This window comes from Equus przewalskii, chromosome 5 (assembly GCF_037783145.1).
Source record: "Equus przewalskii isolate Varuska chromosome 5, EquPr2, whole genome shotgun sequence".
Lineage (NCBI taxonomy): Eukaryota > Metazoa > Chordata > Mammalia > Perissodactyla > Equidae > Equus > Equus przewalskii.
Genome location: NC_091835.1, coordinates 12391073 through 12408050, shown reverse-complemented (window position 1 = coordinate 12408050; position 16978 = coordinate 12391073). Strand labels below are relative to the sequence as shown.

The window sequence follows — 16978 nt, the reverse complement described above, 5'->3', positions numbered from 1 at the left end:
TCCTCTTGATAGATGGATGATTCTTGACTTTTAGTTAAGGTGAAGAGAAATGAAGCATAGTTCAGAAGGAAGGAATTCACTGTTGTAGGAGAAAAACAGGATTTTATCTCCCTGGCTTTTGATTGCTATTGTTAAAAGACCCTAAATCCTACTTTAGCTGGTGGATGCTAGTGAGAGACACAGGCAATTTAGAGATGTCAGAGTTGAGGTCAGGAAATAAATACCCAAAAGGGACTCTGAAGCATCTCATTCGCTCAGAACACTAATTAGCTCAAGCAGCCAAGAAGGCTGGGAGCTTCTGGGATGGCTGTCGTTTCAGGGTTTTGAGGCTCCATCCCTGGTTCCTCTGAAACTCGGCTGCTGCGTTGTCGGCATCCTCAGCATCACGTACTTCTCCCATCAGGAAGAGACGCCAAAGCGTCGTGACATTTCAGCCTTGTTCCCGAGGCTCATTAGACAGAGCCAGGGGATGAACGTAATGAATGGCTGTGCCTCTATGAATGCGTAATGTGCAAATTGCTTCCACTGTGTCCCTCAGTGCAGCGCTGTGCGGAGATCCTGATGGTTAAACCGTGAACCTGGCCTTGGGCTGAGCAGGCGGCGGCGCGGGCCTGAAATGAGGGGCTATTCTCTTTCATTCATATCTGCTGCGCTTCCCCCGAGCTTCGCAGCCCCAGCGGACCATGACTCACATCTCACTCCCTAGAGCCGCGTGTGTTTTGACTTTAAATTCTTCCATCTGACGCCACGCCGGGGCTGAAGTCGAGGCAGCCTGAGCCAGAAGCAGCCTCCCGGAAGAAACTCCACCTCCACCGGCTGGAGAGCGGAACTTGCTTCCAGGAGTTACGCAAACACTTGCGTTTCATCTCTTCTTCCTTCTAATTGAGCGGAGGTTGCAAATGCCTTGCCTTGCAGCGGAGTCCAGAAATCAATTCTAATCACATTGGCGTAAAGGAAATTATTTTTTTAGCTTGGTTACTGTTTTAAAATTCAGGAATCTTAAGCCCGGTTTCAGTGAATTCCCGGGGATTGGGAGGTGAATGATAATCAGGCAGGACATCTGCAGAATGCCTGAAACTTTCCAGAACATTTCTGCAACTATTATATAATTGGATCCTTGCAGCAATTCTCTGAGGCCCTCAGCCTAGGTTTTATATTACCCCCATTTGGCTAATGAAGAAACCCAGGCCCAGAGAGGTTGAGTAATTTGCCTGAGGCCACACAGCTAGACAGAAGCCCAGTATTCTACCTTTTCCCATAGATAGCTGCTGCCTATTGAATTTGTTCTAAGGCAAGTTTTACTATGGAACTAAAAACATTTAAAACAATTTTTGGTTATTGAATATAGCATTCTTGGAGATGGGAAGAAGAGGCGGGGACTGCGGCTGTGCCACCAAGAGTTCTGGACCAAAAATGAAGATTAAGCCTCACTCAAGGTTGAAGTACCGTGTAACCCAAAATTTCCCCCAAATTAGTCATTTGGAGAATTATTTTTGTTATCTGTAAGCATTATCGGTACTATTATTTCCTTAATATATTTTCTATATTGAGTCTTTTGTTAAGCTTGAATATAAGGTTTTTATTACTACCTCAACTTGAAAACATAACGAGGAAGCAACCCAAACCGTATATTCAATAAAAATATAAAGATGTTGATTAATTGCTGGTTAGATCCTCCAACCTGCTGAAAACTCTGAGCCTAAGGCCAAAAAGGGAAGATTTTCAAGTGTTAGAAAAGTGTTAAAGATTTGCTAGCTCCCAACTGAAGTTTTTTCCTTATATAAGCAAGAGAATCAAGCAAGGAATAAATTTCAGACTGCAATTTAATGTTACTTAATGCTATGTCTACATCTGGCATAAAATCACTTCCACTGGTGCTGTGGATGTGCTTTCCATACTTTGGGAAACATGGATGCATCTGACTGACGCCTTTGAGAACACAAGCCTCCAGGGGAGCAGGACAGGATCCTCATTGCCAGCTCGTCTCTCCATTCTTCTCTAGGTAAGACCATGACCCTAAGGCTATAGAGATTCAAGTTATAGTAATACTCCAAACCAGATGATTTCAATGTTTATATCAGTCAGGATAGACTAGGTTGTATATGGTGACAAACAATCCCCCAAAACCAATAGCTTAAAACCACTTTATTTCTTGCTCACACTAGGTGCCCATGACAGGTCTGCAAGGCAACTTTGCACATTGCCATCAGTCACTCAGGGGCCGGGCCGCCATCTTAAACCTTGCTTGCTGCTATGATGAGGGAAAGTGAACTCTGTGTTATGTTCATTTTAAGTCATAGGCTAGAACTTGTCACATGGTGCCACCTCATCATGAGTCCAAGAAATGTAATTCTATCGTATGCCCCAAAGAGGGGAGTATCAGAAATATTAGTGAACAGTACTAACAGCTACAACAAAGTTTTAAGGTTACGTATTGACTTGAGCATCTGTTTACAGCTCTGGAGCTGCCCGATAAAAAGCACACTATAATATACACATAAACATTTGCATTCAATTTCATGGGATTCAATGGACCTCAGGTTAAAAAATCTGTGCTCTCGTAAATGGATTAACTGCATGCTGGGGGTGGGGATTAATGAAGGAAAGTATCACTGAGGAGATGAATCAACTAAAATGTTTTTAAAGAATCAAAATGGTAGAGAAGAGGGGTAGACCATTTTCTGGGCAAGAAGAGTGATGTGGATGAAGATGGGCTTGAGGAGATTAAGTATATCTTCTGGTAGAGAGGTTTATACAATTGCAACAGAAAATCCAGAGAGGTGGGACTGGAGAGGTATGGAGGAGCATTGAGAAAAAATCAGTAAAAGATCTTGAACTGTGAAAAGTTTAATCCAGTTAGTATTAGTTGAACAGAGGAGACACATAATGGAAAAATGTTGAAAGATAATTTGCTACTATATTTTTAAGGATCGAGCTCCATAGTTTGTACTTAGTAGGCAATTAATATAAGTTGACTGATTTTTTAATCAAACATGGCAGTCATTGAGTCAACGGTATGTCCTGAGTGCTGGCTCAACTTAGAAATAGAAATGATTTCCCTTAAGGTGGCCATACCTAACTTCCTGGAGGAAAAAGATGTGTATGGAAGGAGATTAGTGATAAACACTGGAGAGGCTGGGAAGAGATCCTTAGAAAGATCAAACATCAGGGGATGTGAAGAGGCTGTGAAAATGGATACGGAAGAAAGGTGCAACTGGGAAGAATTAGCAATGGTCCGGGAAGGAGAGGGGTGAGGGAGTGGAGACGGAGAAAGTGCACGAATGAACTGAGGAGGTAATGATTCCATGGTTGAAACTGAGGGTCAGAGATTATTACTGATAATGTGAGGCGTTGAGGAGGTAAGAGACTGGGAGGGAATGTGGTCGGCTCAGGTCTTGATGTATTTATTTGTAGATGTTATTATTTTTAATCTTGGTTTGAATGGCTTTTGTGTATATTGTGCGAGAAACAAAACAAGATCCTTAACCTCATGTCCTCTAAGAGATTACAGTCAACTGGGAAGAGAGTAATCTAAGAATCTCACAAATAAATGCTACATTACAACTGTAATGACTACTAAGCGGGAGAGATATGTGGTCCATGAGGAAATATTCTAGAATTTGCCGTGTCCGGGAAGTCAGAGAAGGATCTCCTGAGAAAGTGGTGGCTGAACTTTATTTTGAAGTCGGAGGTTGACTGGGAAAAGCAGGCAGTATGGGTGTGGGGAGACTTTCTAGGCAGAGGGACTGGGTTGAAGGATGTCCACCCTGAGTTAGATGCTGTTTGAGAGTCTTAAATAATTAAGCCAAAGACTGTGCTTTGGAGAGGGCACTCAGAACCAGGACTCATGAAGAAAGTTTAATAGAATGATTTCACTTAGGAAAAGCAGAGTGGGTGGGGAGGTGGGATTCTGGTCACAGGAAGGAGGACCGAGACTAGCTCCACATAGCCCTGGAGTTCAGAGCAAGGATCCATGGAGAAGCCCACAAGGGCTTCACCAATACAAGGGAAAAAGCTTGAGATTTGAGAATAAAATTGTCCAAAGATGGAACAGGTGGCATTGGAAGGTTATGAGTTGCTCTTCTCTGGAGGCATTTAAGTATATTCTAGAAGGAATTCTCAGGAATGTGATGGAGTCGATGAAAGCAATGGACTAGGTGGGAGTAGATGACATTTTATGTACCTTTCCAATCATAACAATCTGGGAGCTGGTTTGTACTCAGGTAAACTCATCTATATTTATGCAAGAATCAACTTAAAATGAAATCTTTGTAAGTTGAGAAAGAGACATTCTTTGTAAATAACAATAGCATTTCTATAACAGGAATAAATAATGGGCTAGTGAGCAAGTCTCTAGGAAAACTGTAGGAAAAGATCAAATATATTTTCATTTAAATTTGGTTTTATGCCTAATGAGCAGTTCTGATAGAAAAATTTAAAGATGTAAGAAAAGAAAAAAATGAGTGTTTCGTTATGCCATCTAAGAAAGGCATGGAAATACTATATCTTTTGATGGAAATTTGGAATCAATTTACTGTAGTATTGACATGACTTGTTTTAAGTAGTCAAATTTTTAGCATTCTTGTTTATACCAGATGTGATGTATTGAAATGACCCTGGCATCATTGCTCCAGTTCTAAGCTATAGAGGCAGCAATGCTGGGGCTATTTCATTTCCCCATGTTTGAAGCTGCTGCAGCAACTTCTCCAAATACTCATAAAGAACCTGTGGAACAGATGTGTTTCATTCTGCTCATGTTTGCTTGTGGGGGCTTAGATCTCTGAGCACTTCAGAATTTTTCAGGAACCTCCAAAAGGGCTGGTCAAAGTAAAATTGTAAATTAGTCAATCATGTCTCTGTTGCTTTTGACTTCATTTTTTGCACTCCTTTCCCCATTGTCGGGGTTCTTACCCTCTATTCTAGAGTCTTTGTTCTGGCCTTTGAGGATTCTCAGGATGCACCCTGTAGCCTTTCTCTACAGCTTGCCTTCTTATGCTGTAACTCTGTGGTTATCAAACCTTAGCGTCTGTTAGAATCACTGGGAAGGGTTGTTAGGACCCTCATTGCTAGGACCCATCACCAGAGTTTCTGATTCAGTAGATAAGGGTGGGGTCTGAGAATGTGCATTGCTAACATGTTCCCTGCTGATGCCCATCCAATACTGCTGATCTGGGACCACACTTGGAGAATCACTGCTCTAACACACGAGCTTTCAATCACCTCATCTGTAGCATATCCTTCTTTCTTCAGTGTCAAAGTAGTTAGATGATTCGCCAGGTATACTAATTCTGCACTTTCTATCAAAAATTCCAGGAAATTCTGTGATACAGAATACAGACATAGTGGTTGGATTTGGAGCAGAAGATTTTAGGTTGTGGAGGCCGTTTTCGGCTCCCCACCTCAGTTATGTATGCAAGTGCCCTACCTCCAGAAGTGATATATTCATTTTATAAAAATAGCCCCCTAAAATCCCTACAAAGGCTAAGTGAACTGTGAAAGTCTTCTGGTGAGTCAGTGGGAGTCCTGGACACAAAATGCAAAACTTAATCGGGAAGATGCTAAACTTTGACCTTGAAGATCCTCCTACCTCTCCCTGGGCTTCTGATTAAAAGGAGGGGTAAGAGTGTCTAGCTGGGTCGTTTCCAAGCAGAAAATATCCTTATTAAAATATTTGCATGTAAATACTGAAAACATTGATTCATAAAACAATTATGCCTGGAGAATCTGAAAGATTGAGACATTCAGTGTTGTTTTAAGCAAAGTAATTAACTTCTAGTGCACAAACTTCCTTCTCCCAAAACCCATTGAAGAAACAGATGCTCAAACATGCATGTATTAGATTAAGAGAATGGTACTTTCTTTTCCTCCAAGCACCAGATGGTTTCAGAATCCAAAAGCAATGGAGAAGAAAGCCTAAATTTATTTGGTTTAAGTGGTTCTCATTGAGGGTTTATGAGAAACAGCATATTTTAGTACCTAGTAGATAAGCGCAAAAATAATCTCACAGCTGTCTCCCATTTCACAAAGAAAAGAGGTACAGTCTCCAAGGATTAGAAGGGGCCTTACATGTCACCTAGTCCATCTAGGGCCACCAGTAATGTGGTTCCTTGATAATAAGAGCAAAAAAAATTACAAAGAAACGAGAAATACTGGAATTATAAATGGCTCATTTTTCTTTATGAGAAATGTCATATTTTAACTCAATTATCGGGAAAATGTCTTACAAAATAAGGAAAAGAGTAGAGTGACCTTATAGTAAAAGAAAATTTTCCTTAAGAAAAAACCTAAACATAATTTGCTAGCATTGCCTGAAGCTCAGATGAATAAAGGCAGTTCATTTGCATTAGGACACTTCGAATGGAGTAAAAAAATCCCAAGAAAGGGGCCAGCCTGGTGGTGTAGTGGTTAAGTTTATGCGCTGTACTTTGGTGGCCCAGGGTTCGCAGTTTCGCATCCCTGGCTGGGATCTACACACTGCTGGTCAAGCCATACTGTGGCAGTGTCCCCCATACAAAACAGAGGAAGATTGCCACAGATGTCAGCTCAGTGACAGTCTTCCTCAAGCAAGAAGAGGAAGATTGGCAACAGATGTTAGCTCATGGCCAATCTTCACACACACAAACACACACACACACACGCACGCACACACACACACACACAAATCCAAGATGGAGTGTGTGAAGCTTTGACAGTAGGAATGAGAAAACATTAACTCACTTCAGCACAGTGTATTTTTGGCCAGCCCTTGTGTCCAAGGCACTGGGCTAGGCTTGAGGGTACAGTGGTAGAAAGCAGAGTTCCTGCCTCCTAGAACTAGTGGGTTTTGTCTGGGAAACTAGATGGTTAAGGTATTAAATTAAATGTACCCAGTTTCTGATTTATGTGTTCTCTGAGCAGCAGTTTGGCAGGCTTTGCCTTTGCAAGGGAAGTAGAAAAATATTTTATTCTTGATAGAGAGTTTTTTAAAAAGTCCTTTTATGATAGGAACATTTATTAATAAAGTGTACAATAACTAAAAGAAAGGCGTTTAAGTAAATTTTCGAAGCAAGGCATTGGGGAGGTAAAGAGTAAACAAGGAGTATAAAGAAGGAAAGGTAAAAAGGGAAGGGAGGAAGACAGGGGAGAAACGAGCAATGAGAAGTAGCCAAGGCCTTGAGGGGTCGGGTGAAGGCAATGCAGGCAACTCCCTGCCCCCTGGAAATGCTGGGAGAACTCAGTCATACATGCTGCAGACTGGACTCCTCCATGACAGCCTTGTTTGCCAAAGGAGACGAGGATGAGGGAGGGAGGGCATTAATGACAGGGAGGAAGAAGATGGGAGAAAGAGGAGAAAGAAGACATATTGGCCTTCTGGATCTTAATTGCTTTCGTATAAATTGAAACTAAATGGGAAGTGTAATGGAGTGGAGAGGAAGAGAGATACATTGCAAATCAAAGGATTATTAAGGTAGAGGATTGCTTTACAAATCAAAGAAAAGTCAAAATCTGGTCCAAATGAAATATGAAAATGAATAACAAAGAATAAAATGACCAAGATTTAAGAAAATCCTATCATAAAAACAAATTAGTGCATTCTAATTACTTAGGTTTAAATTGTGAACGATTAGTTAGATCTTAACAGCACCATGGTGAGGATGCAAGCTAATTTAGTAAAAACCATTATCATACACAGTACATAATTATTTTGAAAATGTCCAAGATAGAGAGGTTTGTTTCTTGGAGGCAATGATAATTGGCTATATAGCCTTAACAGAAAATTAAAATTTTGTAAGGAACATTTAAAATGATCTTATCTCAGGCTTAGTGATAAAAAGATTTATAGTTTATCTTTAATATATTATACATGCTCTAAAAGATTTCACATCAACAAACAGTTTGCTTTCTGTCTATAAATTGCATTTTAACTTCTTCTCCAAATAGATTTCTGTTAGAGAAAATAGTTCCCTTTAGAACAAATAACTACTGGCAAAAAATTAATGACTTCTAGAGATATATTAAATAAAACTTATTGAAAAATCTATAATACACAGGCTGCTGGTGAATAGAATTTTCCAAATTCAATAATTACTTTCTTTTTTGGAAGACATTATAATATGCCTCGTAACATCAAGGAAGTGATCTAATGTCAACTTGTTTTCCATTTTTGCTGCCCCAGATAGGAGTCTGGGCCTGTGCCATCTGGGCATTGACCAGGAAAAGCAACTGAGACACCCCTGAGGATTTTTGTCAAAGTGACTACATTCTAGACTTGGATCTTTAATGATTGGATCCATGCCATATTCATTTCTGTATTCCTATCACCTAGCAGAGTGCCTAAATCATAGCCTTTATTATGGAAATAGCTTTGGAAAGAACTAGGTTCAAATCCTACCTCTATCAATTATGAGCAAGGAAACAGTGGCCAATTATTTCTGAGTTTCAGTTTTTTCATCTGAAAAATGGAGATAAAAATAGCTATCCATTTTAGTTGTCATGAGGATTAAATTAGGTTGCCGAAGTTCCAAGTACGGTGCTTGGAACGTGATGGAACTCAACAGATGATAGTTATTTATCACAGTATCATATAGCAGGCAGGAATTCAGGCACCCATGTATGGCTCATTGCTCTACCCATACCTTTAGCTGGTGGAGCCAGTCCATCCCAGCACTTCTATTTGGAGTTTTTGGGTGAGGTTTTATATGGATTTGGGATGATTAAAGACATTCTTAGGAAAGAGGTTGATTTCAGGGCCTTAGAAGAACTATAGCTTCAGTCCTTGCCGAAAATGTCCCGTTCCACATATGTGAACTAGCCTGGTAAAGAGTGACTTCCTTGAGGGTTGTTGAGACCTATGCTGAACCAACTTGACTGTTTAAGGATAATCTTGTGAGGGGCTGACCCGGTGCCATAGTGGTTACGTTCGCATCCTCTCCTTTAGTGGCCCGGGGTGCGCAGGTTCGGATCCCAGGAGCAGATATATACACCACTCATCAAGCCATGCTATGGCAGTGTCCCACATACAAAATAGAGGAAGATTGCCACAGACGTTAGCCCAGCGATAGGCTTCCTCAAGCAAAAAGAAGATTGGCAATGGATGTTAGCTCAGGGCCAATCTTCCTCAAATAAAGAGTAATCTTGTGAAATTTTTTGAGGCTCTGTTGATACTGGTTGGTTGAACTGGCCATATAGAAAGCAAATTAGGTCAAACTCAGAGAGGCTATCCAGGTGTTTGTCAAGATTTAAGAAAATGTTACCATGTGTGTAAAGCTAACAAAGATATCAGCAAATGAGCTAGTGTCATTGAGATGGTGCTTGAGAAATATGCTCAGATTACTCAGGTCTCTTCAACTTAGCACTTGACCATGTTCTAAAAACCCATTATGAGACACAAATATATTGGATGAATTGGCCGTAGCACTCCGGTCTGAGCCTGTGTGAGTTCCATGTCAGTCCACAGATGATGGTCTCTTGGTCATTTAGGAAAATCAAATACAAGGAGAACAAAGAGGGAGAATCAAGGGCCACTTTTCCCAAGATGGTTTTTTGCATAAGGTAGTAAGCCATTCCTATTTCCTCGAGGAGTTTGAGAGTACTGTGGTTTACCAAGTACATTTAGAAATCATTTTAATAAAACTGATAATGAGAAATCTCAGATCACACTTCTTTTCTCAGGAGGCTTTTTTCCCCTCTGAATTTTTAGATTGAACCAAGTGGATCTCCACAATGTTCCCCAAACACTGCTGAGTAACCTCTTTTTTAGTGCTTTCCAATTTATATCTGAATAATCTGTCTGTCTGTCATCCCCACTAGACTAAAGGAACTTCAAAAGCAATATATATAATATATTTCATTCATCTTTGTATCTGGCACTTAGTAGGCCTTACAACTCACTGAATGGGTAAATCAGTGGCCGATTATTCATTTCATAGAGATATAAAGGGATCTCTTATATAGCAAGATTCTTTTGCATACTTAAAGTATATTTCAAAATATACAGTTTTAGGAAACTTATAATTTTAATAAAGTAAAGTTAAAATTTAGACTTATATAAACTGTTAAAATGTATGATCAAGTTACCTGGCAAAACACAGCAATGGTCTTGAGTTACCAATCTGAGAGATTGAGAGTTAACTGCTGTATTCTTCCCTGGATTGGTCGTGTTTATGGAAGGTATTCAATTCATCTGATTCAACAGGAGAAGGAAAATATTTATAGTACAACTTCCTCTCAGTTGAAAATGGATTCCAATTACGTATGTGTCACATTTTTCTCTAACATTGAAATAATTTGTTTTTCTCTTAATTGAAATATTTTCATTAACACTCAACTTTTAAGCTTCCCTTTTTGAGATAAATATTGTAAAAGATACCAATACATTCATAAAGAATTATCAAATACTAGACACGAAATCTTAAGAATATCCACTTCAAAATTATATTGAAGTTCTAAAGCAAAATTCCAGGTCATTAGAATGTTCAAATTTGGTCTTATATAAAAAAGAGGAAACTGTCCTTTTTATTCAAATAAATAGGAGTTTAAAAACAATGCTGCTTGTAGTCATGATATGAAATATGACTTTTCATATTCATAATGTGTCTTTCATTTCTCTTGGAGAATACCAGGGAAAGGTAATGTAATTTCTTTGTGGCAATGAAGAAAAAAATCCTTGTCTGTAAAACTTTCTTATAGTGACGACGACAACAGCAACAGCAACAAGAGAGCCTTATCACAAGATGTTAGAACATAGATGAGATTATATTGCAATTAGCCATGTCTGTCTGACAGATTTCTTCCTTTCTGAAGGAAATTGTTCAGAGCATTGTATTTCAAGCCTCAAAGATTTTGATAAAAGAAAAAACTGCAATTTTTGCCACAAAAAGATAGGTGGCGTAAGCATGCAGCATTTTTTTTTTTTTTTTTAAATATATAAAGTGATTATTTCTCTCGGGTTCTTTGAAAAGCTCGCTTGTGCTCGGGTTTGTGACCGAGCCCGGTGACGTCAGTGTGGCAGTGCGGAGTCAGGCGCGGCGGCTCCCTATAAGCCGAGGAGCTGTCCGGGTGCTGAAACGGCCCCAGCAGCTCAGCCGGTGGACGGAGAGGAACATGCGGTGGATCTTCTCTGAGATATAAAAAAAGAGGTAAGACTGTTTTTCCCTTCGATTTACTGGAAAGTTCTAAATCGTGCGTTCTTCCCTTAATTCCTAGTTGAGAAGAAAAAGACCATTTGGTAAGCTCATCTCTATAGAATAACTGAATAGCAACCTGCTGCTCCTCAGCCATGTAAGGACGCTATATATAGACATGAGATTGAATCTATGATTTATACCTCTTGCTATTGGATATTTATTAACGATAATGTTATTTATATAATAATATGTAAGAAGCGTGAAAAAGTTAAGGATTTTACTGTTAATACATATGTTAATGTAAAGTTAATCAAGCCTGATATTTTGTTTCTTTCCCTAATTTATTGTTTCTCCCCCTAAGAACTAGATACAAAGCCTGGGATATAATTAATATGCCTAATATTCTTAACAGTAGGTTTCTAATGATTCAAAGGCTGTTAGACACATTAGTCATAGGGGCAACCAATTTTGTAAATAGTTTTTTTCCTTTGACATTTACCTTGCAAGAGCTCAAAATTAACTATATAAAATTATTTTCTGAATTAGTATACTCTGCAAGGGCTTTCATTATTATTTCTTAATTTTAGTCTCATGGAACTGAGATTAGAATGATCCTGAACACAGACGTCTTCCTTTATTCAGGGTGAAATGTTATCTTGGGTTATATAGGTTGGATATGACCATGAATTACAGAGAGATGATAATTATGAATACATAAAGAAACTCATAACTCTAGAAGATATTATTATTATTATTGCATTTTGATTGAAAGAGGTTGTACAATATCTTGCTGAAGATTTTGAATGGGACAAGTGTTTCTTTTTTCTGTGTCCTAACTAGTTGAATTGCTCAAATTTGATATATCCACCCGAGTTTGTCAATGCTCCAGTATAATTTCAACAGAAAAGATATTTTAATTTATGAGGCTTTAGTTCAAATCCTATATAGGATATTAGAGCTGTTGAAACCAGCTTCACTACTTAGAAGAGCTGCTACCTGGAAAAGAAATCCTTTGAATCTCATTCAAAAACAATAGTTATATCATCCAGATTGAACCTTATAAATGACCAAAAGGTAGCACTTGTTAGGTTTAGTTTAAATAACTGCATTGAATATTATACTCCAACTTCACAGAAAAGCCCACCTACAAGATAATGATTTCAAACACAAGCATATAACTCATATGTTAAGAATACTTTGGGATAATGGTTTCAAAGAAAATAAACTTACTAAGGTTCTTAAAATTACTATTTCAAATGCCAATGTTGAAAATAGATTACCAAAGCTAAATTAATCCTGAAATAATATAAAGAAGAATGTATAATGTAATTTTATTTAAACCTAAGAATTTATGAATAAAATTTCTTATAGTAAACATTGATTCATAGTAAGTATTTTAGAAGTTTTCTCTGACATGCCTTTGGAGGTTTTTCTTTCAGTAAATTAAGTAGTCTGGTGAGTGTGAATCATTTTAATAAATATATGCACCTGTGTTAAAGAAATTTCTGTAACTGCAATCATTTCTGAGCTCTGAAAACTGAAAACATTACTTAAATACCAATATGATTCAGTGAACAATGGTATTTTCTATAGTCAATATCTAAGCTAACAGAAAATTGTACCTACAGAACTTAGCTTATATATCACAAAACCATGATCCAGGTAGGATATCATGAACAAACTTGTGAGCTTCCTTTACATTTATTTTATTTGCAACAAAAATTTTAAGTATTAAGATAGTTTTTCAATGTTAGCAATGTCCAATGTAAAACATGTAAAAATGAATCCCCTTGCTAATTCATATGTGAGATTATAAGGCATTGGAAAAAAAAATGAATGAAGATTTTTAAGTAGGAAGAATTTAACACATCGTCTGTGTTTATCTAAATTGGGAGTTGCATAGTTGTTATTTTAAGATTTTCTAACAGTATGAGTCATTTAAGATTTACAGGTCCACACCAAAATAGATATAGACATAAGTCAAGCTGAATCTGAACACTCACAAGTTCAGAAATAGACTGGTTAAGAAAACTTATGCTCTCTCTGTAGCATCTGTTATTATTTACTATACACTCTTGAGGGCTGATGAAAAGCATAACCACGATTGCATTTTGCAAGACAGTCACAATGAAATTATTAGAAGAAATATGGAGCACAGATATTTTAAGACAGTTTAATTTATAATTTTAGTATGTTTATGAAGAAAAGAACTTCATTGGGGTAGCCTACCAGCTGAGATCTGAGAAGACCCACATTCTGGAGGTTATTAAGGTATAGAGCTTCCAAAATTGATAGTTGGGTTTGGTGTCAGAGTGAGAACAAGTTGTTTCTGAAAAACATATGTGAATGAGACTCATCCAGAGGTAATTCAGTATAATTGATATTAATATGCTGTATCACTTCATTCTATATAATAATGTCACTGCTGCTGTGTTTCTACAACAAAATTAGATGGACAATTCAGGAACTAAACTACATGCTTTTTGATAGAAACTTAAGGAAATAATGTAGTGTGTGTGTGCGTGTGTGTGTAAGCATGCCTGTTTTAAATTAAGCCAACTAATTTTTTTTACCAGTGATTTCAATAGAAATGCTATACAAGATAACTGAAACTCATCTTAGAAAGTCTTTATTAAACAAAAACAATGCATACTAAAAAACAAACTACATGTTTTGTAAATTAAACAATAGAATTTAAGTAACCTCATATCAGTGTTTTTGTTATTTTAACCAAGTGAATGCCATGCAAATTTGATGCAAATAGATAACAATTTTGCTAGATTCCTGTGGTTAGCTTGTGAGAATCATGTAGGAAATATTTATGGATTTTAAAGAGTCATCCTAAATTTAATGTGAAATAATCTCTGCTATGTTTTTATCCCCCCTAATGGTCAATTACGTCTTTTGCTATAGTGTCTTCTGGTCTGTTTCATTTGTGTTAACTCATGCTTTCTATGCTTTAAGGAAATCTTTCAAACATGACAGAAGCTAAGACTCACCAGCTTGGAGCAGCCCTGTCTCTCATCCCTTTAATTTTCCTCATCTCTGGGGCCGAAGCAGCTTCATTTCAGCGAAACCAGCTGCTTCAAAAGGAACCAGACCTCAGGTTGGAAAATGTCCAAAGGTATCCCAGTCCTGAAATGATCAGGGCTTTGGAGTACATAGAAAAGCTCCGACAACAAGCTCACAAAGAAGAAAGCAGCCCAGACTACAATCCCTACCAAGGTGTCTCTGTTCCCCTTCAGCAAAAAGAAAATGGTGATGAAAGTCATTTGCCGGAAAGTTCAAGGGATTCCCTGAGTGAAGATGAATGGATGAGGATAATACTTGAAGCTTTGAGACAGGCTGAAAATGAGCCTCAGTCTGCACCAAAAGAAAACAAGCCCTATGCCTTGAATTCAGAAAAGAATTTTCCAATGGACATGTCTGATGATTATGAGACTCAACAGTGGCCGGAGAGAAAGCTCAAACACATGCGCTTCCCTCCTATGTATGAAGAGAATTCCAGGGACAATCCCTTTAAACGCACAAATGAAATAGTGGAGGAACAATATACTCCTCAAAGTCTGGCTACTTTGGAATCTGTCTTCCAAGAGCTGGGGAAGCTGACAGGACCAAACAACCAAAAGCGTGAGAGGGTTGATGAGGAACAAAAACTTTACACAGATGATGAAGATGATGTCTACAAGGCCAATAATATTGCCTATGAAGATGTGGTTGGGGGAGAAGATTGGAATCCAGTAGAGGAAAAAATAGAGAGTCAAACCCAGGAAGAGGTAAGAGACAGCAAAGAGAATGCAGAGAAAAGTGAACAAGTCAATGATGAAATGAAGCGTTCGGGGCAGCTGGGCCTCCAGGATGAAAATCTCCGGAAAGAGGGTAAAGACCAACTCTCAGATGATGTCTCCAAAGTAATCGCCTATCTGAAAAGGTTAGTGAATGCTGCAGGAAGTGGGAGAAATGGGGAAAGAGCAACCAGGCTTTTGGAGAAACCACTTGATTCTCAGTCTATTTATCAGTTGATTGAAATCTCAAGGAATTTACAGATACCCCCTGAAGACTTAATTGACATGCTCAAAACTGGAGAGAAGCCAAATGGATCAGTGGAACCAGAGCAGGAACTTGAACTTCCTGTTGACCTAGGTGACACCTCAGAGGTTGACTTAGACCATCCAGATCTGTTCCAAAATAAAATGCCCTCCAAGAATGGCTACTCCAAAATACCTGGTCGTGCTGTGACAGAGGCCCTACCGGATGGGCTCACTGTTGAGGACATTTTAAATCTTTTAGGGATGGAGGGTGCAGCAAATCAAAAGCCTCCATATTTTCCCAGTCAGTATAATCGAGAGAAGGGTCTGCCAAGACTCCCTTATGGTCCTGAGAGATCTAGAGCAAACCAGCTTCCCAAAGGTGCCTGGATGCCAGATGTTGAAAGCAGACAAATGGCATATGAAAACCTGAGTGACAAGGATCAAGAATTAGGAGAGTACTTGGCCAGGATGCTAGTTAAATATCCTGAGATCATGAATTCCAACCAAGTGAAGCGAGTTCCAAGTCAAGTTTCATCTGAAGATGACCTACAGGAAGAGGACCAAATCGAGCAGGCCATCAAAGAACATTTGAATCAAGGCAGCTCTCAGGAGACTGACAAACTGGCCTCAGTAAGCAAAAGGCTCTCTGTGGGGCCCCCAAAGAATGATGATACGTCCAACAGACAGTACTTGGATGAAGATCTGTTAATGAAAGTGCTGGAATATCTCAACCAAGAAAAGGCAGAAAAAGGAAGAGAGCATATTGCTAAGAGAGCAATGGAAAATATGTAAGCGGCTTTCATTAATTGCCCTGCCTTCCCTCCTCCCTCCCCAAGCGAACCCAACATTTCTCTTTAGTGTGTTGACTTCTATCCTGTTAACACTGTAATATCTTTAAATGATGTACAGGCAGATGACTCCATTTCACTGGCGTGTCTCCTTCACTTGCTCTGAGCTGTTCTCTTGTGTGTGGATGTGTGTAAATGTTATGACTTCTGGATAAAAATTAATCATATCTCTCACTCAAGAAAGATATCTATGATCGTGTTTAATAGTGTATCTACTGGCTGTGGCATTGTTGATGCTCACATATGATAAAGAGTGTCCTATAATTTTCTTGAAAGTTTTTAATATTTATTGAATTATTTTGTTACTGTCTGTAGTGTTTTGTGGAGTACTGGAGCAAAAAAAAATAAAGCATTATAAATATAGTTGTATTTATAAGGCCTTTTCTATTGTGTGTGTAATTGTTGATTAATAAATGTTATTTCTGGACAACTGTGGATTATTTATTCTGGAAAACCAGAGACAGTGACTATGGAGCAAACAGTAAGGAGCCAAAAGGGAAAATCATTACCTTCCACAGCCAATCCAGGTAAGAAATAACGAATTTTAAATATCTGATCATACTATACGCTTGTAGAATGCAACATCCTCTAACAGCCCCCTAACTTAATACTTGCCTATGGTTTTCCTCATATGTGATTTATAAAATAAGCCTTTTGGTATCATATTTTTACCTTTTACCCTTGATTTATATAAATAAAAGCATTTAAGTCTTACATATTCATAACTAGCATTGAAAAAAAAAGAGCTATGTACAGGGCAATCAGAAATGACTGCAGACTTGGAAGCAGCCTACCTATTCTCAGGTCACCCTGCTTTCCAGAAGAAAGACTGCCACCTCTTTTTTATGATTTGAGAGGGGCAAAGGACCCCCAAACTGGTTGTCAAGTAAGTGAATGGGTGGCGGCACAGTGGGAATACACCCTCTGCCCTCTTTCGTGCTCTTATGCTAGAGAGAATCTCAAGTGGGCTAAATAGTGCATAATTGTTACCATG

General features: G+C 38.5%; 1 protein-coding gene across 3 annotated transcripts; it reads left to right on the top strand.

Annotated features, from left to right (window-relative positions):
- Nucleotides 1-297: 297 nt before the first annotated feature.
- SCG2 (secretogranin II) lies at nucleotides 298-16347 on the top strand. 3 transcript variants are annotated; one of them, XM_070618401.1, is made up of 3 exons: nucleotides 298-2002; nucleotides 10941-11117; nucleotides 14070-16347. In XM_070618401.1, the coding sequence occupies exon 3, from the start codon at nucleotides 14084-14086 to the stop codon at nucleotides 15926-15928; it is 1845 nt and encodes a 614-aa protein (XP_070474502.1). In that variant the 5' UTR covers nucleotides 298-2002; nucleotides 10941-11117; nucleotides 14070-14083; the 3' UTR covers nucleotides 15929-16347. The 3 variants fall into 3 exon arrangements, with proteins under 3 accessions (XP_070474502.1, XP_008539913.1, XP_070474503.1); XM_008541691.2 differs by lacking the exon at nucleotides 298-2002 and having other exon boundaries at nucleotides 10705-11117; XM_070618402.1 differs by lacking the exons at nucleotides 298-2002; nucleotides 10941-11117 and adding an exon at nucleotides 13109-13376.
- Nucleotides 16348-16978: the final 631 nt, after the last annotated feature.

What these genes read in the sequence shown, in the direction of transcription:
- SCG2 (XM_070618401.1), top strand. Translation starts at nt 14,084, where the DNA reads ATGACAGAAGCTAAGACTCACCAGCTTGGAGCAGCCCTGTCTCTCATC.